General features: G+C 37.0%; 1 protein-coding gene and 1 long non-coding RNA gene across 3 annotated transcripts in view; one reads left to right on the plus strand and one right to left on the minus strand.

Annotated features, from left to right (window-relative positions):
- The window catches only part of LOC129002846 (fatty acid synthase-like), a 53206-nt gene that overhangs the window by 4208 nt on the left and 23772 nt on the right, over nucleotides 1-25226 (minus strand). For both annotated transcript variants that reach the window (XM_054430939.1, XM_054430938.1), the window contains exons 14-34: nucleotides 24527-24651; nucleotides 23388-23532; nucleotides 22968-23084; nucleotides 22639-22747; nucleotides 22128-22382; nucleotides 21183-21353; nucleotides 20225-20385; nucleotides 19575-19739; nucleotides 18796-19098; nucleotides 18427-18623; nucleotides 17327-17569; nucleotides 16674-16797; nucleotides 15761-15937; nucleotides 14900-15079; nucleotides 14133-14331; nucleotides 13238-13407; nucleotides 12653-12815; nucleotides 12168-12415; nucleotides 11420-11665; nucleotides 662-899; nucleotides 128-363 (exon numbers count right to left, since the gene is read on the minus strand). In XM_054430939.1, coding sequence (XP_054286914.1) covers nucleotides 128-363; nucleotides 662-899; nucleotides 11420-11665; nucleotides 12168-12415; nucleotides 12653-12815; nucleotides 13238-13407; nucleotides 14133-14331; nucleotides 14900-15079; nucleotides 15761-15937; nucleotides 16674-16797; nucleotides 17327-17569; nucleotides 18427-18623; nucleotides 18796-19098; nucleotides 19575-19739; nucleotides 20225-20385; nucleotides 21183-21353; nucleotides 22128-22382; nucleotides 22639-22747; nucleotides 22968-23084; nucleotides 23388-23532; nucleotides 24527-24651 — 3972 coding nt within the window. The remainder of the gene's footprint in view (nucleotides 1-127; nucleotides 364-661; nucleotides 900-11419; nucleotides 11666-12167; nucleotides 12416-12652; nucleotides 12816-13237; nucleotides 13408-14132; nucleotides 14332-14899; nucleotides 15080-15760; nucleotides 15938-16673; nucleotides 16798-17326; nucleotides 17570-18426; nucleotides 18624-18795; nucleotides 19099-19574; nucleotides 19740-20224; nucleotides 20386-21182; nucleotides 21354-22127; nucleotides 22383-22638; nucleotides 22748-22967; nucleotides 23085-23387; nucleotides 23533-24526; nucleotides 24652-25226) is intronic.
- LOC129002847 (uncharacterized) lies at nucleotides 2672-6934 on the plus strand. Its single transcript, XR_008491599.1, has 3 exons — nucleotides 2672-3101; nucleotides 5496-5585; nucleotides 6784-6934. It is a non-coding gene; the product is annotated as an uncharacterized LOC129002847 (long non-coding RNA).

Consider the following 25226-nt stretch of genomic DNA (forward strand, 5'->3'; position numbering starts at 1 on the left):
AGTCTTAATAGTATCAACCTGATGTTAGAAACCTCGTAGTTAGGACACCATACATGCCTTTGATTACAATTTTGCAAATGTAAGCTAGGATTTTAAACTGTAAACAAATGATTAATCAAATCCAGACCTGGGTAGTGTCCTTGGCTGAAGCGTCTGTGCCGTTAGTTTCCTTGGTATCTCCTGCTCCGCTGCCTCCTGCCAGCTCTCCCAGCTTGCCGAAGGTCAGGCCTCGGATCTCCTGGGCACTCAGGACCAGGTCGTAGTTTCTCTCCAGCGTCTGCTTGATCTCAGCACCCATGAGGGAGTCCATACCCAGGTCTGCCAAGGTGTTAGCTGCATTCACTGTCGACACATCCTTGATACCTGTAACATAAAGTTAATTTTTATTTAACATTCTGGCAAAATATATTCTTTTACTAAGCATACCGGTACTGAAAAAATGCTACTTCTACTCTCTATGCACTTTTGTCTACACCCTGAAGAAGAACTCAAGTATAAGCATTATGTTATGTGGCCTTTTATTGTTAATCTACAAGCCTCTGGACTCAATTTTTCTTAGGTAAGCTAGCTGAATACTATCCCTATCCAAAAGTTTCTTGCAATAAATGCAGAATGGCTAAGACTAAAACTAAACACAAAAGATGTTCAAACCCCGACTCACCAAGGATGTTTCCGACTGCCTCCAGTAGTCCAACCTGGTTGGATTCTCCTCCAGCTCTCCTCTTCTCAGCCAGCACCAAGGAGGCCAGGACAGCATGAGGCTGTTGCAGGAACTTGTCCATGGTCGCCAGACAAGAGGACATCCTCTGCGGCAGAGTGCCTCCCACTACAGTCTCGTTGTCACCCATTGTCTCCAGGATCAAACCGACGTCACCAATGGCTCCCCACTGGATGGCAATCTGCGCAACATCAGTGGTTAAAAAAAGAGTTTGAAGCTAGTGTTGGTTTTTGGGATGAGTTTACTGAGGATTTGTGGATGTGGTTTTTGTTGTGAACTGTAATATAAACTGAAAATATTAAAAATATAAATGTTATGAAAGTACAAGAAAATTTAATATTAGCTATGGATTGGATGTTGTTCCAAATTTTTATTATAGGGATGAGTCAACCCTGAAATACTTAAAACGCTTTAGAATAACCTAGAATGTTTCAAAGAATAAGAATAAGAATGCTTTATTGCCGTTACACTGGTTTACATGCATGGCACAGTCAAGGAAATGTCTTAGAACTAAAGGTTTTAACTTAGGTTTAATTTAACATCATTTATGAAGTCTATTTCTCTATATGAACACAGGTTTAACAGGTAGTTTTTAAGTACTATTTTAAATTTAAAACAAGTAAAACATCTTATTCTATTAGGTAACATATTATAATACTGTTTGGATTTTTCAATAAAACTAGTAGCTGTGGTGCTGTATCGACACTGTCTAGATATAAAATTGCAGCGGTTTTGTGTGTTGTAACTGTGTACATTTTCATGTGTGTCTGTTTTACTAAAACTATTTTTTGCAAACACAAGACAGTCTAAAATATACATTGCTTGTACAGTTAAAATATTAGCCTCCCTAAATAATGGTTTACAGTGTGTACTAAAATCAACATTGTACATGATTTTTATTGCTCGTTTTTGCAATGACAAAAGTTTTTTTTATAATTACTACCTACCCATACAATTGTTTCATAACTTAGATGGGAATGTATATGTGCATAGTAAATGCATTTCAAGGTATTAAAATCTACACTGTTCTTAAGCATGTTTATTATAAATATTCCTTTGTTAAGTTTTTTAGCTGTATAATCAATATGGACTTTCCACTTTAAGTTAGATTCTATAAAAACACCTAAAAATTTTACACAATTTTTATTATGCCTGTTATTAAAACTAATACATAAATCTTGAGTTTTTTCTATATTTAAAAACAATTTATTGGCCGTACACCAGTCTTCGATTAAGCTATCTGCTTTGTATGCCAATACTGTTGAATTTAGCAAATTCTCACTTTGAATTTGTATTGCTAAATCATCTGTAAAAAGATAAGGCTTAACATTGAGGTTTAGAATATTTTTAGGCAAATCATTAACCCCTTCGCTTAAAGCGACGGCGATTCGCCGTCGTGCTCCCGCGAGCCATTGTGTGAAGCGACGGCGAATCGCCGTCCGCCATTAAAACCAATATTTGCCGAGTTAGTTCCCAAAAAATCCAACAGGTCGCATATGCTTCTTGTTCTGCAAGCTTCAGGCTTTCATTTGGTTGTATTTTCGTCGTCCACGGCCTGCCCAATCGGCAAAAACAATCAATTGAAAATTACGATTTACCAGCTGACGTTGGGAACGTTGTCTTGGCAGCTGTCTGCCTTGTTTGTTTATGTTTACATCGTCATTTTACAACAGTATTTATATTATGTTGAATTCTATTTTTCGTTTGCAAATAGTTGTTTTATAAAATAAATAAGATGAGTAACTTTTTATTTGTTGATGAGTGTGGAAGGGAATTGGACGAAAGTGAAATTGCTAAACTAATTGAATGTGACAGTGACTCAGACAGTGATTGTTATTTATTTGAAGAAAGGCTTGAGAGTGATGATGAATTATTAGAAATAAACAATGAACACGTAAGTGAAGCATGCAATAGTATAACCCAGATAGCAAGGACCCTTGATTCAAGGTAAACTTTTCCCTACAATTTGCATTCACAATTCAAGGTTGCAAATATTAGGAACATTGTGGCTGGATTCAAGGACAACAAAATACTGCCCTTTTTGAGTTCATAGATTCCGCCCTGAAACAGAGTCAACAAAACAACAGCGCGAATTCCCATGATGCAGTTCGACCAAGCGACGCCAGCCAGACGCCAGGATCCACCCCTAAACAATCCTAACCTCTTTGTCTTTGTCTTTGTGTGTCTTGTGTCTTGTCAGTTTGTCTTTTTGCGACGTTTGTTTCTCGCGTTATTACTATATCAGAGTTTTTAGACATAAATTATTCATATTGAAGTTAGTTTTTGTCAATTTTCAATTTCTTTGTTCATAGTTAATTCCATAGTGTTCGATTTTAGAAGACTAACTGCAACAAAAGTGCTTGTGAGCCAACGAAACATAAAGGTGAGTCAGCTAATCTTTTCATTGTATTCATAATATTTTTTCCATTCTTATGATAAGATATGTGTGTTAGAATGCTAATCATACTGACATTAGAACCTCAAGTTACAAATGCTCTGAAAATTATCTTACAACAATAAAATGCCAAATTTGGACTAGGATCCAGAATAATTCTAGGCCTGTGCTTGCCCTAGGCCTCATGACTGGTGAATTGTTTTATAGTTGGCCTAGAAAGTATTGTGATCCGTTGGAATATTGTATCTGGAATTGTTCAAGACCTAGTTACTTATTTTTGCCAAATCCGGTGGGCTACAATATTATGAACACACAAGCCAATATGTAACTTAATGATGCAGTTTTTTATCAGCGTAGATTGTCTTAAGTTATCATAGGCCGAAGTTATGAAGTTTCATTTAAGAATGAAGAAATGATTTTCGATGGATTGGATGAATAGACCTAGGCCTATAGAAAAATATTTTAATTTAGCTTAGGCCTATGTCTTAAGTTATAGACTTGGTACTGTAGCCTAGGTCTAAGGGCTTATCCTAGTCCTATGTCCTGATGCTAGGGTTTTTCGGCAAACGTTTAGATGGGTTAAGATTAGCATCTCTCAAAGATTTTAAGTTTTGTACGCCATACCCATTGATTAAACTAAGTAAAGGTAGGCTACCGTAATGAACTAATTTAAAACAACCTTCTACAAAATGTCACTTGACTGGAGACCTGCCATTTTGGTTTTATGTAGCTGTTAACTTTAAATTATATCCTGGTAACTTGTGCCTATTTAAGTTACTAAAGATGTATATTGCCCATGCTGTAAGTTGTAAAGTTATTGTAACAAGGTTACCTAGGCTGCTGTGTTATTTTTCAAATTAACTAATTAGCTTCAGCGAACACAGATTTAAAACAAGTGGCTTGCCGTTTGAACAAACGTTACAAGATGAGTTGCCATCTTGCTTTGCATCGAAATTTGCAGAATTTAGAACTGTAATTTAGACATTATTATGAATAACTTGGTCTGTGTGCTGCAATTTAACTTACGGTACCGGTATTAACAATTTTGGAAAAATTCTGAAATTTTCTGCTTTAAATAAACCTTACCATTTGTAGGCCTATAGTTTTTAAATTTTATTGATGATTTGTAATTTAAAACAAAAAATATTAATAGCCTAAATCATAAATTAATATTATTAAAACCTTAGAGTAAGAAAGTTAGTAGGTTAAACTTACTAAAACTTTCGTTTGTTGGTCAAACAAAAATTCACTTGGAAGAAAGTTGTTTAAAAAAAAATTAATTATGGTTTACTTCTTTTTCCATCTTGCTTAATTTAGCCAGAATTTCAGGTTGAACAGAGAGGCAAGACCATTGAACGAGTCTAAACTAAATTTTTTGTACTCGATTCATTTGGTAAATCCCACTGTACACCCCTGAAAACACACACTGACCAATTATGTTTATTCTGTACTTTACTACAGAAGTGAGATTGTCAAAGCTAGTTTGTTAAATACAAATACATGGCATATTCTCTCTAAAAGCTGATTGTTTTGTATTTTTCTTCCAATACTAGCTGTAACCCGCGGGCTTTGCCCCGTTTAACTTCTTAATTTTCAAGATGATCTCGTTCGCATGGCTCAATCACGTCCTGGTTGAAGTTTGTTCGCTACGCTCACTCACCTTTAGATTGGAGCTCGTTCGCTACGCTCACTCACCTTTAGGTTAGAGCGCGTTCGCTGCGCTCACTTGCCTTCAAGTTAGCTTGTTCGCTACGCTAACTCGCCTCCAGGTTGAAGTTCGTTTGCTACGCTCACTCACCTTTTGGTTGCAAATTAGCTGTTGTCATAAATGTAAAAGAAATAATAGTGCTGCACCCTGTTGGTAATCCTTGTAACTTTAATGCTATTAAACATCATAGAACAGAACCAACTTGTTTAATTGAAACAGCTGTTAAGATTCATTAATTCCATTTCTCATAAGGTTAACATGGGAAACTCCAGAGCCACTGGGGCGGAGCCCAGAGGTCGGAGGGTAAAATCCTTTCTTAGTGATCGTCTACTACCCAAAAGGATGATGCCTGCCAAGATTCAGGTTCCTAGGTCTTATGGTTTCTGAGATTTCGTGATGAGTGAGTGAATGAATGAGTCAGTGGTATTTGAGCTTTATATAGATTTGCATAACAAATTCTTTTGTTATTGTTATCTATTATGAGGCGTTTCACTTAAACTGTTTCAGTTGTAGCCAAGAGACTGTTGGCTGAAGCCACTGAATTGAAAGTAAAAAAAAAACTGCATCCGTGCATGGCTGTGACAAGCCAAATTTAGGGCCAGTACCTAAAAGGTTTGTAGAGCATATTAGTTATAGAACTGTTTATTTCATAAGGTTTACTTTTGTTGTTACAGTAGAACCTCGATAGTTCGACACTCCCTGTAGTTCGACACAGGCCGTGATGACAAGACATGGCATCAGTGGCCGATGACGGGTTCACCAAGGTTAAAAACTAGAGCATTCTTAGTGTTTTTGTGCATGGAAAAACTCAATAGGTAGCCTACTTAAAATATCCCATTAACTTACATTTTTTCTAAGATCCAAAGTGTAAAAAGCATGTGACGTAAATTATGAGGGGCGAATAAGATTGCATTTACTGAGCAGCCTACCCCTAGTACCAGCCACGCTCAAATTTCTTCCCCGGGGTGCTGAGAAGGATTCACGGTTTTGACTGATTAATTATTTTAATTTAATCTAAGGTTCAGAGCTCTAGAAGCGCTCAAAAGATCCTGCAGACGCCCGGGAGGAGAGCAATATCATCCTCGCCTTTGTTAAAATGTTATTGCAAATTTTGCCTAACTTTTAGAATAACTGTAGGACAGACGAGTACTCTACCCTGGCCAATTCGATAAAACTACCTACTCGTTTAAACTGTTGCAACAACGGGTTTTAGAATTCTAATAAAAAGTCTCGGGTTTGTTAATTTGGTTTATTAGTATAAGGAACATACAAGGGTGGTTTTTCAAGTAAGAGCCAGTTTCTGCGTATAAATCCATAATTCGCTTAAGTACGCTGCAGCAAGGCTCCTCGCCACTTGCTGGTATCATTTGTGAACAGAATGACACAATTTGCAGCTCTGTAGCTGACATGTACCTACATTTCGCTGTGTGTTTCAACAATTTTTTAGACTTTGTCCCCGTATGCTAGGCTGGAGCCCGGGATTGTTTTTCACATTACTTCAGGCTAGACCTAGGGGTTACGGCATTATCACTTAGTTAAAATCCATTGGTGATTTGGCGGGATTTGAACCCTGGACCCCAGGAACCGGAATGACCGCGCTCTAACCACTAGACCTGCTCGCTCCCCAATTTTTTAGACTATTGATAATGTCAATGATAATCAGGGCCGGAGAGAGCCATCATGGGCCCCTGGGCTCAGCGATCCCGGGCCCCCTATTTACTTGATTTAGTGTCCAGCCGTCTCCGTGCCGTTTTGTCACACAAATAACTATATTAATAAATGTTTGCTCACAGTTTCAGCTTTAATCACAGTCAAAACAATTCAAGTAAAAAATTACTTAGTGAACTGGAAAACCATGCTGAAATTTTTAACTCAAGCAGATTACATGTACAGAAAAAATTAAAAAAAAATTAGATAAAACATACTCCCTTAGTCGATACTTTATGATTTTTTTTGTTGCAGGAAAAGAGGAGTTATTGGTGCACAGAATAGGAACATCAGGCTGAGGTTATGCGACAGTAAATAATGTATAAGTAAAATGTCACTTAATTTAACTCATGTTCTAATTTTCAAGTTTGTTTTATACTTTATATTTTCACAAAATAAATTTACTATAACCAATGTCACTTGCTACATTTTATTTATACCTCCACAAATAGTGATATTTTGGCTATGTTTGAAGAACTGTTTTGAACTTTTAAACTTTTTGTTGATCACTGAGATGTCTTTTCTAAAGCAGGGTCTGGTGTAATTTGATGAGGCCTTATTAAAAATTAAATGCTCTCACCCTTCACTCACAAGCTTGGCAGAATAGGCTTATTATTTTTAACCTAACTCAGTTATCCTATACAACATTTAAATAAAGTGTTATAGCATCATTTATAGGTTTCTAGCTGCCCCTCCCCTTGGGCTTCACAACAGAATTGAAAAATTTTCTTTGCTACAAACAGTTGTTTTGCATTGGTTTTGCTTAGAATTTTCCTAACAGCGGTTTGGTAGCTAATACAATTAAACGAAAGTTCTGTCAAAAGAAAAATATGTTAACATTGTAATTTTAAAGCCAGTGAGCCAGAGCCCTGATGGAATCTCTCAAAGCTACTTCTTGTACATATTAAGTGAAACCTATTATGGAGGTTAAGTGAAACCTCCATGCCACCAAGTTCTGAGTACATATGCATGGTAGTTTTTGAGGAATAGTGATCAATGAGTGAGTGAGTGGTAACTGTATTATAATATAGATTATAAGGTCAAATTATGTATCCACCCAAAGTTTTCTGCGTAGATTAAAGCTTAAGGTAATGTACCTTGCGTTTAATATTTTAAGGCTTAACTTACTGCCATAAAGCAACCAATATTTTGATGTCCTAATAGATAGCTGTCCCCGCGCTTAGTAGGCATCATTAAAGTTCTTGAGTTCACAAAGACAAAACAGCTAGGCTATCCACTAGGACATTAAAATATTGGACTACTTTAAGACCGTAAGAATGCCGTAAGAAGTAAAATTCCTTGTCAGTCAATCACTTGTTACTGTATGTACTGAGTTGATCATGATTATGCTTTTATTTAACCCGAATTCAACAATATATTTTGATTTCAGCCAAAAATCTTTACCTTGAATTAACCTAAAATTTTCAGGTTATGAGTCCTGAATTGACCATGATTTTACCTTAATTTAAACATACTTATACCTTAATTCAACCTCAATTCAGCCTTGATTATGCATTACTGCCAGAAACGTTTACCTTGAATCAACCTAAAATTTTCAGGGTTGATTCAGGTTTCACAAGTGTTCAGTAGGACCCTTGAATTAGCCCTGAATTAGGCTTGATGGCTTGATATTTTAAGATTAATTCAGGCTTGCATCTTTGAAAGTTTAACCTTGATTTAATACTGAATCAGGAAAAAATTGCTATCTGGGAAGTATTGCTGACTGTGAACCTCAAGATTTAGCTGATAATGGTGTGACAGAGCATGCTAGCCCTAGGCCTGTTATAAATAGTGATTGTTTGGATGACCTGCATGTTAGGCCTAAGCCTGTAAATAATGATTGTTTGCATGACCAGCCCTCCTGTAGTTATGCCCGACCTATGTCCCCTCAAAATGTGCCTTATAGGCCTAGTCCTGTGTCCTATGAACAGCAAAGTTCTGATGATGAAAACCCTGTTGGATTTATGGAAAAAATTTACCGAGGTAGGGTAATTGCACCTGCACTATCTCCTACACCCAGTGAGGAGGCTGAGGCTGATGACCCTAGTTTTAATGAAACCATTCCTTGTCAAGTACCTGAGTATAGTAGAGGTGCAACTATTGGTAGATCAAGGGGAAGGGGAAGTAAACGAGGTAGGCCTAAAGGAAAAAATCCTAGTTTAGTGCTACCTAAGCCTACTAAACGGTCTAAGGGCCAACCTAAAACAGCTAAGAAAAAGAAAAAACAAGGTTGGAAATGGACCAACACCATAGAAGACAATAGTATTTTCAAAATACCTTTTACAGGCTGTCCTGGTGTCAGGGCAAGCTTAGCAAGAAATTTAGGTCCTTCTCCATCTGAAGTTGAAGTATTCAACGCGTTTGTCGAGGATGATTTTTGGCAACATGTTTCTACAGAAACGAACAAATACGCCGTAGAGACAATTTAAAAAAATAATGCAAGTGGTAAAGATAAACAGTTACTCTCTGAATGGTTTGAAACAACTCCTGATGAAATGGCATGTTTTTACAGTCTATGTGTTTTGATGTCACTTGTGAAGAAAAGGACCATTCAATCGTATTGGGCCCCTACTGCTACTACTGAGACTCCGTTTTTTCGAAAAGTTATGCCTTTTCGTAGGTTTTTGCTCTTATCAACAATGTTCCACATTTGTGATAATAAAAATAAGCCTCAGAATGACAAACTGTGGAAACTGAGGTATGTCATTGATTACATGAATCAAAAGTTTTCACGGTTATATTTGGCCGATGAAAACATTGCAGTAGATGAAAGCTTGATGAAATTTCGTGGGAGGTTGGGGTATGTGCAATTCAACCCCAAGAAAAGAGCCAGGTTCGGAATCAAATTTTACAAATGTTGTGAGTCAAGCAGTGGATACTGTACAAAATTTAAAATTTACACCGGTGCTGAAGTGAAACAAGGCGAAACAGTGGAAGAAGGGGGTGGAGACACTGCTGAGGATGATAAACTTTTGGTGAGCGAGGCCATAGTCATTGAAATGGTCAAGGAATGTTCCGGTAATGGTCATACCCTCACAATTGACAACTGGTATTCCTCACCTCTCCTCTACTATAGATTGAAACATATTGGTTTCAATGTGATCGGCACGGTGAACTCTTGGAGGACAAATATGCCTGACAGCTTCAAAAGTGGAAAACTTGATGTCGGTGAGTATGAAGTTGCGTTTAGCCACGACATGATGGCCCTTAGATGGCAGGACAAGAAAGAAGTGTGTGTCTTGTCTACTTTCCACAGTAAGGGAGACAAAAAAACAACTGGAAAGAGAGACAGAGTCAGCGGTGAGGTGATTACCAAGCCTGAACCCATCCTCTATTACAACAGCTCGATGGGCGGTATCGACCGAGAAGACCAACAGCTCGCTTCTTTTCCTACAATGAGGAGATATGCTAAAGGGTATAAGAAGATTTTTTTTTACATTTTGGACATAGCTCTCTTCAACTCTTATGTTGTTTTTAAAAAAATCACCCAGAAGAAGATAGGATTTGCTGAATTCAAAAGTAAATTTACGGAGCAAGTGTTCCAGACCAGACAACTACCGGCCTACAAACGAAGAGGGCGGCCATCAACATCTGAAACCCCTCTACGGCTTCAAGCAGCTTCTTGGGGTCATTTCCCAAGACAAATCCCACCTAATGAAGTAAAGCAAAACCCATCAAGACGCTGTAAAGTTTGTAGTGCACAAGGGAAGCGTAGTGACAGTCGGTGGGAGTGCGAAATGTGCCTTGTTGCGCTTCACCTACCCGAATGTTTCAAGACATATCATACTAAGTTGAACTTTGCTTGATATCTTTTTGAGTCTACAACATGTCAATCAGTATTTTAAGGCAGAACAGTAAGATATTTTTAACTTTTATAGTCAAAAATTTTTAAAAAATTTTTTTTATTATATGGTATAAAAAAATAATAAAAATACTTGTAACCAATAAAATGTTTGTATTTTTTAATCTAAATTCAATTCTGATTAGAAAAATAACAGTATTTGATATACAAATACAAAATTCTGAGTGCAGGTAAAAATATTGTAAATTGTGTAAAATTACACAGAAATAATTCATTTTTTTGGCCCGGTTAGGTGTAAAAATAAGTTTAAGCGAAGGGGTTAATGTAAATGTCAAATGATGAAGCATACTGGGCCCAAAATTGAGCCCTGTGGGACACCATTTAACACCTCTTTATAGTAAAAAAAACACCATTGCAATAAACACTTTGATATCTTCTATACAGATATGATTCAAAAAATTTTAAAGTATTTTCTTCAAACTTATAAAAGGCAAGTTTTTGTAGTAGTAGATCATGGGACACAGTGTCAAAAGCTTTTTTCATATCATAAAACTTCAAAGATACATTATTTTGAATTTCTAACTCATCTAAACAATAAGAAATTAGATTCTGAACTGCATCTTTAGTTCCTCTATTTGCTCTAAAACCAAATTGACTAAAATTAAATAGATCATTTCCTTCAAAATACGATACAACTTGGTCATTTATCAAACTTTCAAAAACTTTACTAATAACAGGAATAATACTGATGGGTCTATAGTTATTTAAATCTAATCTATTACCGGTGTTATGTACAGGAATTATTTTAACACATTTTAAACAATCAGGATGTATACCCTCGACAATACAAAGATTAAATATACAGGACAGGCTAACTTTTTATCTTGATTTCTTGTATTTAACATAAATACATTTTTGGGTTAATCTTTAGTTTTTATTAATGAAGGATTTGTTTGTGAAATGTGTGTAATTTTTACCACAGGTTGCCATTTTTCAAGGAACTTTAATTCCTCTTTCTCTTTTGCTAAGAATCAATATCATTATTTTAAAATCTAAAAATATAATCGGCTAAAGGTTTGGTAAACTTACTCCAGGGAGTCCAGCAGCCTGTCTGGCTTCACAGATGCGTTCCATGGCGCTGTTAGCCAGACCGTAGTTAGCCTGACCAGCGTTACCACGCCCACAAGATACTGAGGAGAAGGCAACAAAGTAGTCCAATACTGGGCAGAGTTTGCGAGAAGCTGTGTCCAGCATCTTGGTTCCATCCACCTTGGGTTTGCATACTGTCGCGAAATCAGCTGCACTCTGGTTCTCCATGAATGCGTCCCTCAGCACCTAGAAAAGAATTTAATTAGCTTCCAGTATTTGGGGAAGGGTTTTAATAACTGTGATAAGTTTGCTTTCAAGGGTAAGAACAACACAAAAACAACAAACAACAGTATTCCTGAGCCTTCCACAATGACACTCATTATATATCTAAATAACTGATCATTTATCAACAGAATTTCAAACTATCAATTCCAAAAAAAAAACTTATAGAAAGATTTTATTAACTGTCTTTACAAGACCATGTAAAAAAAAAGAACAATCAAGATTCCACTGCAATGAAACTAGATGGTTTTATATTTCAAGAACCTCTTTTATATTTTGGCATACATTAAACTAACACAAAAACTGTCTAATAAACTGAATGGGGGCTTAAGAGAGGATGGGAGATAAATCTTGTAAAGTATTGTTTTCATTGCTTAAATATTCTATTCTTTGATCAGAAAACTGTGATTTGTAGCGATTTGTAACTTACTACTTTACTGCCTCATTACTTGTAACAGTGACTCACCACAGCCAAGTTGAAGATGCCTCCGACGGGGCCGAGTTTGCTGGCCTCGTTGATCAGCTGTTGAGCGCCGGCGAGGCTGGTAACATCTGCTGTAGACACAAACACCTGCACGCCCTGCTCTCTCCAGCGTCGGACGCACAGTGACTGATAACCAGTCTTGATACCACTACGAGAGGTCAGCACGATCTTCTTGGCTCCTCTGAAGATCATCCAGTTGGCCAACTCCAGACCGAAACCACCCAGACCACCTGTACAGAGATTAGATTAGATTTGATTAGTCATGTCACTGACTCGCCAAGGTGCATATTTTAAGGCAAAGATGAGATGTCGTCATACAACATCATCCCACAAACTATTGGTTAAAAAAATGCATTAAAACTATGTTAAAGACCATTTTTAATTTTGGGACGGAATTAGCTATTGCATGTTGGGACAAATTTGTCAGTCTTTTAATAGTCCAATATAAATCAAATGTTGACACTAACCAGCCAAGATGTATGACTTCTCAGGGTTCATGTACGTTCTGGGGATAGCAGTGACAGGCTTAGGCTTGGGCACGAGGTTCTTCTGGGGTTCTTCATCTCTGATCTTCAACACGACTTTACCAATGTGCTTTCCAGTGGCCATGTAACGGAATCCTTGTTCAACCTGTTGAAGTAAAAGATCAATTATTGCATCAGCTGTTCTTTGTAGCAAATTGTTTTATAGTTTGCTTGTTTATGGATGTATTTTGTTCCATCAAACTTATTTATTTTTCAAAATTTTACTAAAAAACATATTTTATTAACCTTCCTGTAGCAGCACACTTAAGTACTCCTTAAACCTAATGATATTTAAATAAGGAAAAAATCTTACATGTTTAAAGGAATATTTAAGTAAAATTCCAATCAGGCAAATGAAAATGACTCGCTTAGCCTGCAGGTTTGCTTCGGCAGGGGTATTTTTGCTATGATGTAAAATAATTTCCTTGAGAACATTTCATATTCTAAAAAGTTCTTTAAAGCTTCAATTGGACAAAAATATCCTAGAGGAGAAGTCCTCACATCCTGAAATCTTAAAGAATTAGTTACCTGGTTCTCAGAGAACACGGTGCATGGCAGGGGTCTGACTGCGCCATTCTTAATTCCCTCGGTAACTAGACGAACAACTTCCTTCTTGTCTTCGTTTTCACTTCCAGCATCAAACAGAGCATCCAGAAGGATACCGTGGAAGGTGGTGTTCTTCAGGAAGAAGGACATACCTGAGACAATAAAGTATTTTCATTAGAATATTTCTTTTTGAATGTTAGTATTTCTCGTAGAATGTAGTATTTTTAAATTTGTTTTATTGTGTTTGAATATTGCTTTTAAGTTGTATCAAGAGACCCAGTTGTTTTAAAGTAGATTCTATGATTAGATTTTACTCTTATATACTTTTTATACTATCCACATAAGAAACACACATCAATTGTTAAAATTAGTCACTAGATTTTTTATAATTATGAGCAAACCACTTCTTATGGTCAAATATTGGGCCTTTCCCAAGAAAACAGAAACTATGTGAAATATTTACAAGCTTCAATTCAATTTAGGTCTAATGACGTAGTTTTATGTTTTATGAACTTACAATAGTAGATAAAATGCCTATGTTTAAAATAGTACGGCGCATAGCCTACATACAATCATGTTCAATTAATTAAGCACAACATTCACATATGCCAGGTGTGTGTAATCCACATAGTAATTCTATGTGTAATGTGATTGCTGAAGAGGTTGTTAAAATAGAAAAAATGATAACTCATCAACATGCCTACATTTTTAATCTAAAAAGTCGGATTAAAAAATAATACAAGATAACTGACCCTTTTAAAGCAATAATACATGATTCAAAAGATATTATTCAATATCTGAAGTATATACAATACTAGATGGTCTACTATAAGATCGCTTTTGTTTTTCATACTAAAATATTTTACACATTACTAACCAAGGGCAGTGTTCTGGGACAGATCGAGCTTTCCAATCTCAAGGAATCGTCCATCCTTGGCCAGACAACGCACAGACGCCTGCAGCATCTCATGAGCAAGAGAGTTGAGTACGATGTCGACTCCTCGGCCTCCCGTCTCTCTGAGAACGTGTTGTTCAAAACTGGTGTCACGAGAATTGGCAATGTTTTTGTCAGTCAGCTGAAATAAATTGTCAGAGTTTATTTATCATGTAAACAAGATTTTGGTCTCATTTCAGTTTTTGGCGGCATACAAAATTTTTTACTTAGCACAAATATTATAGTAGTTTGCATTGCAATATGAAAATTAACTGGGACCAGTTAACTCTAGTTTGTTAAATACTACAGTACCATATTTAACAAAAGAATTACATTTTTTATTAACTTAACAAATTAATACAAGGACACAACTGGACATATTTTAACGTCTAACAAAAAAAAAGTGAAGTGTGATTATTGTAGAATGGAGTGAAAAAAAGACACTTTTTCTCAATATATTTTATAATGAAAAAACTTAAAAATGGTTGAAATATAAAAGTTTCTGGTGAAGTGACACAACATACAACACATTCACGTGGAAGTGGAGCAAATAAAATATTTTTCAACTGTCCAAACCATTAAATAGCTTTTGAATATGCCAAAAATTGAACTTTTCCATCTCACACCAAAGTCCGAGAAGCTGAGCACTAGGCCAGGAACACAGCCATGTTGCTAAGACTCAAACCTACTTCTTTGTGTCAGATATTTACCTGAGGGAAGGTCTTCTTGAGGAAGTCTCTCTTCTCCTTGCTGCCGACGGTGGTGAACACTGTGCAGCCCATGTGGAGAGCAATGGCGATGGCGGCCTGGCCGACTCCACCAGTACCAGCGTGGACGAGCAGACTGTCACCACGCTTCATCTTGCCTCTGACTACCAGCGCATAGTAACTCTACATGGCACAAACATGTCAACGTTCATAGTTTAAAGCAAGAAATGAAATTAATTTTCAAAGTGAGTGTTATAGTATTGACTATACATCTACAAACACCTTGCTCATTCCTCTGGTCACATAACACAGAAGAGTTTTGGAACTCAATATAAGGATCAGTCATGAGGAGTGTTGAAAGTAAAACAGAACAGGTATGATGGGTACTCTAGCGGTAGCAGTGCTAGATAGAGAGAGAATGTGTGACATAGAACGCAGATCAACCCTGGTGTAATCTACCCACAGATCAACTCAACCGCAATGTCCTAGATTTTGGCCTACATTACTGTCTACCAATAGAGATAGGATGCCTTGTGTGGATGTTTGTCAATGATACTATATCTGTGACATCAAAACCCCACTAGGGATTGAGGTTTGTAATATGAACATAGAGTATTGATTGCTAGAGTTCACTGATCTGATTGTGCTCAAGTGGTTTATGTGTGTGCTTAGTTAGAGAATCAATATTTCCAATACAGAAGTATTACTAGAATCAACTTAGGATCTGAATCAATTTGTACGTAAAATATTACACATTGTCATGAAATCAGAGTTGGCTAAAATGGGAAAAGTGAGTTATAGCTATTTACATCTAAAAATGAAATCTCAACAGCCAACTACACAAAATGATTATTTAACACTTACGGTGGCGTATACCACAGGGATGGTAGAAGCCTGTTCCAGAGTCCATTTTTCAGGAACCTCCCACAAGAAGCCAGGATCAGCCAGGACAGTAGAGGCGAGACCTCGAGCTGCCACCATACCCATCACTCTGCGACCGGTGGTGTCTCTACCCGTGAACTCCAGACCCAGGATACAGTCCTGCCAACATACATGTTACTGTCACTAGATGTATCCAGAATAATTTTCTCAAGATATTGCATAGGCCTACGAGGATTTTTGTAGATGGGATCGAGATTAGAGTTGGTAATGAAGGAATTAGAAGAGGGGTGGTGTAGTTGAAGTCAGCTTTGGAGGGAAATTGCATGCTTGAGGAGGGTAAGTAAGTGTGTGTAGACATTTGAGAAGAAAGTATTCATAAAAAAATTGAGTTTGTAGCAATAGAGGAAAGGAGACTGAGAGGGAGACTTAGAAGAAGTTGGATATTTGAAGTAAGGGATGTGGAAAAGAGAGTTGTGAGATTGTAAATAAATGGTGGAGAAAGAGGAACTGTGGGGACCTAGATGTTTTCGTATTGGGAATTTATAGGTAGTTAAACAGCTGATCATAGTCAATAATGGTTCATCAGCTAGAGGGAAGTAATTAACTATCCAGGATTAAGGTGAAGAATATATGGTACATGGTTTCTGAATTATAATTTTTCTTACTTTAGAGTAAAAGTTACATTTAGTGGTAATATTTATGCAAGTGTTTGTAATCAAGGTAATTTATTCTACATTACCTACAGATCTTAAATTTTTCTTCAGTTTAGAGAGTTATTCAACAGGTATTGTCAATGTTTAATTAATAACACTTTGCGTTTAATTACAATTTAAATTGGGCTAGAACCAACATAAGTAACTATTGTGTTATTTGATTTCACAAACTATTGTCTAACCTGGCCAGCCAAATCACCGGGAAGCGCGTCGGGTGGCAGTTTACCAGTGGCCAACATGATGTCACGGAAGTTGAGAGGAGCGTAGTAGACAGTGCACATCTCTGCATTGGGGAAGTCTTCTTTCCTAAAACATTGAAAATTGCTCTTTGAGAAGTTCATACTCAGAGGATTTTTTCCACCATCAATATACTTTCTTAAAAAGTTATACTGTAATTGTATAGCCTAAACACAATATCACAGATATTACAGAATGTATAGCTTGATGAACTTTGAAACACGGCTTCCTTACAGATTGTGGGTACTAAGAAATGGTTTGTGATACTTAGTGAAGACTCTGCCCCACAGGCTTTCAAAGTTTCCTTGTTATCTTCATCCACGTGAAATTCTATCACCAAGTAAAGTGCTTTGGCAGATACCAACTAGGCAATAGGAATACCACCCACATAGAAACTCAACAGCAAATCAATTTTGCTAAGGAATTGGGGTACTCTAAGAAACTCTGAAGTCAGGATGAGAGGGTACAATAGATATTCAAGGCCATCAGTGGTGTTGATGATGACATCAGACACATCATTTACAGCATTTCTGTTGTGTGATGAAAACAAATGGCCAATACATGTAACATGTGATATGGCAAAAGTCGCCTAACTCACTTGTAGAAGGTGAGAGGTCCTTCAATCCACTTGAGACTGGAGAGGTCTCCACGAGTGATGGCGTTGATGTAGGCGTGTTCCACCTGCAGAGTGGCGTCTTCAGAGTCCAGCTGGAGGTGGCGCATAGTGCCCCACACACCGGCGCGCAACACATTCTGCACCAGACCTTTGCGCAGCTGCGCGGCGTACTGGGGCGACGACAGTGCGAATGCCGCAGCCTTCGGGTCTTGGATGAAGACAGCCCTGAACAGCATTTCAGATTAGCTTACAATTCATAGCTAGATTTGAGTTGTCAAAACTTAAGAGTAAACAAATTATCTTTGTCTAAGATTAGTTTAAAACTTATGATTCAATTTGAGTTGTGAACCGAATAAGTCGCGACACACAGGTTAGGGTAACAGATAGCCTTAACATAAAAATCTGTTGGTAGGGTCACGGTAAACATTAGTTACTGCGAAAATTAAATCGTAAAGGCCATAGGGTCAAAGTTTAAATTCTATATCTCGAGGTGGGCGATGATGAGTCTATTGTAGGCGTACTTTGTTTCCGCAGACTGAGCTTAAACCTCAAGATATTAAGGAAATCAAGATTTAGACTAACTTTAGACCCCTTGATAGTTAGTTACCCATATCCTGAACTATCTGGATAAATTAGTAGAAATCTAAATTTATCGTTAAGGGTAAAAATCCCTCACAGAGTTGGGTAACAAATTGTGACAGCCACTAATATTTTATTAATAAAAAGGTTAAATACCTGTAGTACTGTCAGTGATTTAAATTTAGGTCCTGCTGACCTAAATTCCAGGATCACTGACAGTACTACAGGTATTTAACCTTTTTATTAGTAAATTACGTGATCCAGAGGCTAAACATGCTAATATTTTATCTTTCTTAGTCTACGAGGGTTGAATGGCTATTATGACAGGTAAAATAATAACATAGGAGCTAGGACCAGCTAGAAGTAATTTATATGGCCCTGGTTCAGACTTGAACTGGCTCAGTGATTGGAGCTCATTTGGGACTTGATTCTATAAACTCTAGTATATCTTTAGTTATTTTTAACATTTTTATCATCATTCTAGTGAATGTTTACCAGCTTACCTGGCATTGTTGCCGCCTGGCTCTTGTTTGATACAGTTCATCATGCCAACCAGACCCAGGGTCTCTTCTCCCTGACCAACCAGCAGAATGTGCTTGCCTTCAGCCTCTGATGCCTTCAGTGCCTCCTTCAATGGCTCCACCCAGCTGAAGTTCTTCTCAGTCACGTTGATCACAACCGGGGTCGGCAGTTCTACCAACTGAAAAAATTCACAACATTTTCAATTTGAGAAGAGGTTACACTGAAGAGCATCTAACGTTTTTATAATGTTTGTACTGAATTATTGATGAGTTGCTATGCACGATTTTTTTAATTGGTACTTTGAAGGGTAATTTTTTTAACACATTCAATAGACAAATTAAAGCTTTTACCTTGCGAAGCAGGATGTAAGCTCTTCTTTCAGCCTTGATTCTGGACACAACCTCAAGGCCAGGGACTTTCACAGCAGGCTCGACAACTTCTGGGCTCTCCTCTAGCAGCACGAAGCCACCAGCCTTGACACTGTCGGCCAAATTGGCTAGGTTAGGGCTGCTGGACAGGTCTGCTCCAACGGCCAGATGGACATTGGACTCAATAGGTCCAGCAGAGATGTCCTTCTTGACGGACTTTGCTCCAGTGGGCTCAATGATGGGGTTGTAGAGCTCAGGAGCACCAGACACTACGGAGTACTCAACCTGGGGATGAATTGTAATGTAGTTATAGAGAATGATTTGCCATTAAAGGGTGCGATAAGTAAATAAAATCTTTATTTTGAATTATTAGGAAGAGAGTGTAATAAATTGTGGAATAAATTGGATGAGTGAATAAATTGTGTATTTCACCTCTTTAAATAAAAAAATAAATATATGTTTCCTCAAAAAATATTTATGTTAATCTTTTAGTATTCCTACACCAGAGACATTTCATACAGTTTCATTCAATAAAATAACTCTTTTGTAAGGAAGTATAACCAATCATTAGCTCAATGACAAATGTCAACTAGGATCAGAACTGGTTCTTAAGCACTTCATTCGGATTAAGGCTCTGACGGATATGATGGCTTGATGGAAGACAAAACACAGAACAAGTCAGAGGTAAGACAGAAAGGATAAAATCGTAATTTGTTTTAAATCTTAAGTAACCATACTTAACATTCTCAAACAACACTTACACTGAGCATAGGTTCAGCTTCCAGAATGTCAATGATCTGAGGAGCCAGGATGTTCTCAGGAACTCGGTCAGTTCCGAGTTCAACCACCTTGAGCTTGAGAGCGCCAGCCGAGTTCTCCAGAGCGAGTTGTAGCAGGCTAGTCAGAGCGTACTGGGTTGGGAGAGGCTGTAAAATATTTGTAAGTCATTTTACTATTTTTCTTGGTATTCTTACTTCAGTACTTACTTACTTAATACTAGATTTAGGTACCAGTACCCTGTAATGTAATTCAAGTTGAGATTTTTAACATTTAAGAAATATAATGACACTGTTCAAAATGTTACACGGTACTCATAACACAAATAAAAATATTTAAAGAGAATGAATTCAAAGAATATGACAGGAATATTATTTTTGTTAAACATACATGTAAAAATATCTAATGTGAAATATTTAGTAGAAATCAAAAACTAAATAGTGTATGAAATCGAGATTGTGTCAATGGTAGGAAGGGTAGTGCTTGAAACAGAAAACTTTCCTACAACTCTTCCCCTTCTCTGAATACTAATATTAAATTAGATCTAACAGTGTTTTTTGAGATGACTGTTCAAAATAACATGAGCTATGGTGGTAAAGGGAAACTAATGGTCGTCCTGCTCGCCTCTCTTTACCTTGTCACCAGTGAGAGGCACGAATGTATACTGCTCCAGTTTAGGTGGGGCTTGTGTTTGTTGACGACGGGGCGCGAGGGAGGCCTTCATTCCCCGCAACTCTACTCCACCAGACTTGATGATATCGATGTCACGGTACATGTAGACAGGCAGGGACTTGTCTGGACAAACATATGACGTTAGTCTTTGTTGATACTACATAGACTGTGAATAGACTCATTGCTAGTATCACTCTAAAAAATCTCTAAATTACGTTGAAAAGTACAAGTTTACCTCACACCTACTGCTTTATTAATTATTTCAAGTAAACATGGGCGCCCAAAGTTGTTTCGATCAGGGGATCCAACCAGTATCTTGCACTAGGGATCGGAGGAAAAGGCCCTCCTCCACAAACAAGTTAGTGTAAAACGCTTTAAAACATGATTGTTTGCTGTCTAAAATCCAAAATTATATTAGTTTAAAATTAAAACATACTTAGTCTATTTATTTTTTCACTAAAATCTGTTTAAACCTTTAAGTTAAGTTAAGAGCAAAAAGAATTTCAGATTTAGATTTTTTTGTTAGGGTCCATAGCTTCCAATGCCCCCCCCCCCCCTTTTGGGTACCCATGGATATAAGAGAAGCATCCTTACTGCGCTTTTAAATGTTGCATGCTGGACTTTAAACCTCAATCATGTTTGTTGAGCTGATAAACCAACATTTACAACATTAATTTAAGGATTCAATTCACCAACCAAACTGAAAATTGTTTCTTATTTTGTATAAAGATATATTATCTCACTCACAGACATCCAAAGGTTTTTTTACTTACTACCAACACTTACTATAAAGTGTCTGCATGTCTTTTAGTATTTAAAATGAAAAATTAACCTATTACATAGAGGATCTAATAAGTCCTTATAATTTTAAAGAATCACAGTGCAAATAACTTAATTTTACGTCAAACAAGTCGACTTACTCTCTCCAAGCTGTTCCACGATCTGCTTTTGTTTGCGAGGGTCAATGCAGACACGCTGCATACGGGTGGGCAAGTAAAGTTCTCGGGTGTTGAGACCCAAGATGGAGAACTGAAGCATGGTGTCGATGAATGAGATCCAGTTACCGATCCAGTCCAGCTTACCAGTGACACCTGCAAAGTGTCGGTTGGTTAAAAGCTTATCAATTAAATGGCAATATTATTTGTTCGCAGCAACCAACTACAGTAAAAGAAAGGTAAGACTGCTCACACACGGAAGGAGATAAATATAACCATAATATAAGGCCATTCCATTGTGTAATTATTGCTAATATTGGTTTTGAAATGTGTTTACACATACTGCGTAAATAGTTTTTAACAAATTTTTTATAATGGCGTTGTTGGTTTATTAACAAAAATAATATACAAAATTAAGTTTTACCCAACAAATGTACAAAAAAAAGATATTTCAGTTCAGGGAGCGGCAATTCCAGTTAAATTTCCAACTAGGCTATACCTAGGCCTATATGTTTTGTTTTGTAACGATATTTTGTCTGAACCACCTAAAAAAATTATCACAAATTAACATCGTTTTTCAGTTAGATGTTCCCAATGGATAACTTCTGGTGATGTATCTGGGAGTAAAGTACAGAAAATTGTGATATAATTATTTAAAACTATGATCCTACTTATATCCTCAAGTGACCTAACTGATCCTTCTACTCCTAATTAATTAAGTAAAGTTTACTAAAATTAACTGGGTTATAACATTTTTGTTTGAGATTTATTGTTTTAGGGATAGTTTGAATTGTTTGTGATACAATAGGACACAAACAATATAGGAACTAAATAAGGATGTAACACTTTAATAGATGGTTAAATTAAATACCGTAACTACAGTAAAAAACTTAAAATCAAAACCTTAACTCCAGTAATTGTTAAACGTACCCTTGTTATCAGCCTGTGAGACGCCGCGGAAAACTCCGGTGTAGTCGTAACCTCTCAGACGCAGGTCCTTGTAGATGTCGGCTCTTTCTAGGTCCAGGAAGTCTCCCTGAGGTTTGGGTGGTGGGGGGAGAGTCAGCTGTTCCTTCTCTACATCCTCCGGAAGTCTGACACGTCCTGATACGGCAACACTTCCTCCTTCCACAAGTTCAAAGTCTCCCGTTCCATCAAAGATGTTGATCAGGAACTTGACAGATCCTGAACAGTAGATAATAATTACTGTTAAAGAAGTGTTTATTTTAAAATGTTAAAAACATTTAAACATAATTTACATTTACAGTGCTTTTAATAATGATTCATGTATAGATTCACAAAAACTAATTTACTATGAAAGAAAAATGTTACACCGTAGCATTACAAGTTGCAAAAATGTGATAATACAAAGAGCAATCAAATGTTAACCGCACAATAATGCTACGCCATTGTACTTTTAACTAATGAAATACAAACCCACCTTCCTTGGGCATGATAGTGGCACGGTGGAATTGCACATTTTCCAAGATAACTGGCGTGTCTTCGTAGTCTTTGCCTTGTAGTTTGGCAAAGGTCTTCCACACCAGGGTCTAATAAAATAAAAAAATAATAAAAATACTCAATTAAATTACTGATCATTCAATAAAACAACAGAAGGCAGGATATTTAAGTTGATATTTTTTAGAGTTGCAATACATGACTGAATGTTAATTTAATGAAAATCAGAAAATAGATCATAACCTAACTTTGAACACAGATTAAAACTTACTAATTAAGTTAATTAAGCCTAATTAGGGTTGAAACCCTTACCAGGTAGCCAGTAGCGGGGAAGAGAACCCTTCCGTCGATCGCGTGGCCGGCTAAGAAGGCATCAGCTTCCTTAGTTAGATCAATTTCAATCACACTCTCACCAGATCGGCCACCACCCTGGAAACAAAAGGAGATCATTACAGAACCATCTAACAGGCTAGAGTACCCTGAAGTTTACAACAGTTGTTTAGATTACTTTGCTAACCTAGATGGTAAAAAATGTATTTTGTATCAGATAATATTTCAAAACATAACCACTATTATTTTTCTACGTTTGTTTAGTATTACATTACATTAAGCGGGAATACTTAATACAAGAGAATCACAAAAACCAGGTCCTAGACGTCAATAATTCTCACTAACTTGACAGCAAAAAATATCAACAAACTTTTGAGACAAGTAATGTATACCACTTCTCACCTTTCCAGAGAAGTCAGCCACCTCCCACTCGTTGGAATGGTCCCACTCCACCATGGAAGCCAACATGGGAGTGCTGCGAGACACGGGGAAGGATACGGGAGGATACAGGTTCTGGAACTTGGGCTGGGCTCCGGCGTTGTACACCCTGAAAGAAAATAATATTCAGTGCTTCTGGAGTAGTTTCCATATTCAGTATACCTAAAATACAGTGCTTGATTTGTGGAGGAACGCAGCGGAACAGAGTTCCAGTACCTCTCTTTCAGAAAGATAAAAATGTTGGCATAAAAACTAAATAGGTACAAATCACATAAAATAGGTTATAGCCAGGAACCTCATTTTTTACAAATCGAGCACTGCTAAAATATGTTTACACGTGGTATGTATATTATGTATTGTATGATGGGATAAAGTCCTGGGAAAAATTAGATTCAGTAAAAACTTTAATGTATGTGTTGGGATTGAAGCTGTATATTACAATTAATTGCTCTAATGTGATAGACTGCAGATTAACACCTTGCCTACCAGCCGACACACTCCTCTGTATGAGGGGAATCGTGAGACCTGGTAGTGAATGTGTTAATTTATTATTAATTAAAACCTGGCTTTTGCAGCAAGTTTGTTTATAAAATGTTGTAAGATTTTGTGATAAAAAAATAAATAAAAAATAAATAAAAATTATTAGGTGCATGCACAGAGCACGGTCCTAGAAACACGGTCTATCTTTAAACATGTAATGAAGCAGTCAAGTAATCACTCTAGAAATCCTATAAGCCAGCTTTAATTGATATCTGACGAGGAAAAAATTATGTGACTCCATCCACAGCTGCCAAAAGTGTGTAAAACCTTGTTTTAACTCTCAGTTTTAACTTCACTCCAAGGAATATTCCAAAAAATGTTATAAACATGAACGTGACAACATTTTTCAACGCACATGTACTAAAGTTTTTAGTTAGTACAATTGAATTAGTACAGTCACTATATTAAGTTTTTGGCTCATTACAGTCATGTTGGAACTCATTTTCCTTATTTATCATGTAAGTAGAAATGTGTGCGAAACTAATTTAAATATAGGAGTTCTTTGTCTAAAAGTTGGCTTGTCAGCAAGTGATTCTTCTCGGTCAGCTGGGACTATCACTTACTTTCCAAGGTTGGAGAGGATGAAGGTAAGATTGTCAGTGTTGAGTCGCTTGACCAGTCCAATGTTGGTACAGTTGGGACCGAGAGAGCGCTTCAGGATGGCTTGAAGCAGACAGTGAGGGGCAACCTACACATCATTGTGAGATTAAGAAAATGCATTACAAGCTTTGAGTCTCAGGACCTTCTTGTCCGTTAAGTAAATTACCTCTTAAAATACCTGACATGTTTATGCGAATGCAGCGAATAACACAAATGGCTCATTATCAAATTTGTTGTTCAATACAATAAACGGTATAACAGATATAAAAGATAGAGCAGGTAAAGCGCCTGGTGTGAATTCTTCATTTGTATTTATATTATAAGATTGTGAAAAATTGCAATTAATGTACAGTAAACTATCTCTTATACGGACACCTTTTAACTACGCTCGGCGGAATGCCATCTCTTTAACCGGACAATTTTTATCAGCACATCGGTTTAACCGGACTAGATCGGCAGGAAGTGGGCGGTACTGAAACGACTGTTCTGGTGGGAAAGATTTGAGACCAGTGACCACATGTCTAAAAATAATGCTCTCCTAATAAAGTCAAATATTTGGGTTAGTTTTTGAGAAACGGTCCATTTTAACGAGTTTTCAGGGATGTTGGTTTAACCGGAAAACCGTTATCCAGTCTGGCCTCGGTCCCGGGAGTCTGGATAAGA

This window comes from Macrosteles quadrilineatus, unplaced genomic scaffold (genome assembly GCF_028750875.1).
Source record: "Macrosteles quadrilineatus isolate MER2022 unplaced genomic scaffold, UCM_ALF_1.0 Scaffold_9__3_contigs__length_116548681, whole genome shotgun sequence".
Classification (NCBI taxonomy): Eukaryota; Metazoa; Arthropoda; class Insecta; order Hemiptera; family Cicadellidae; genus Macrosteles; species Macrosteles quadrilineatus.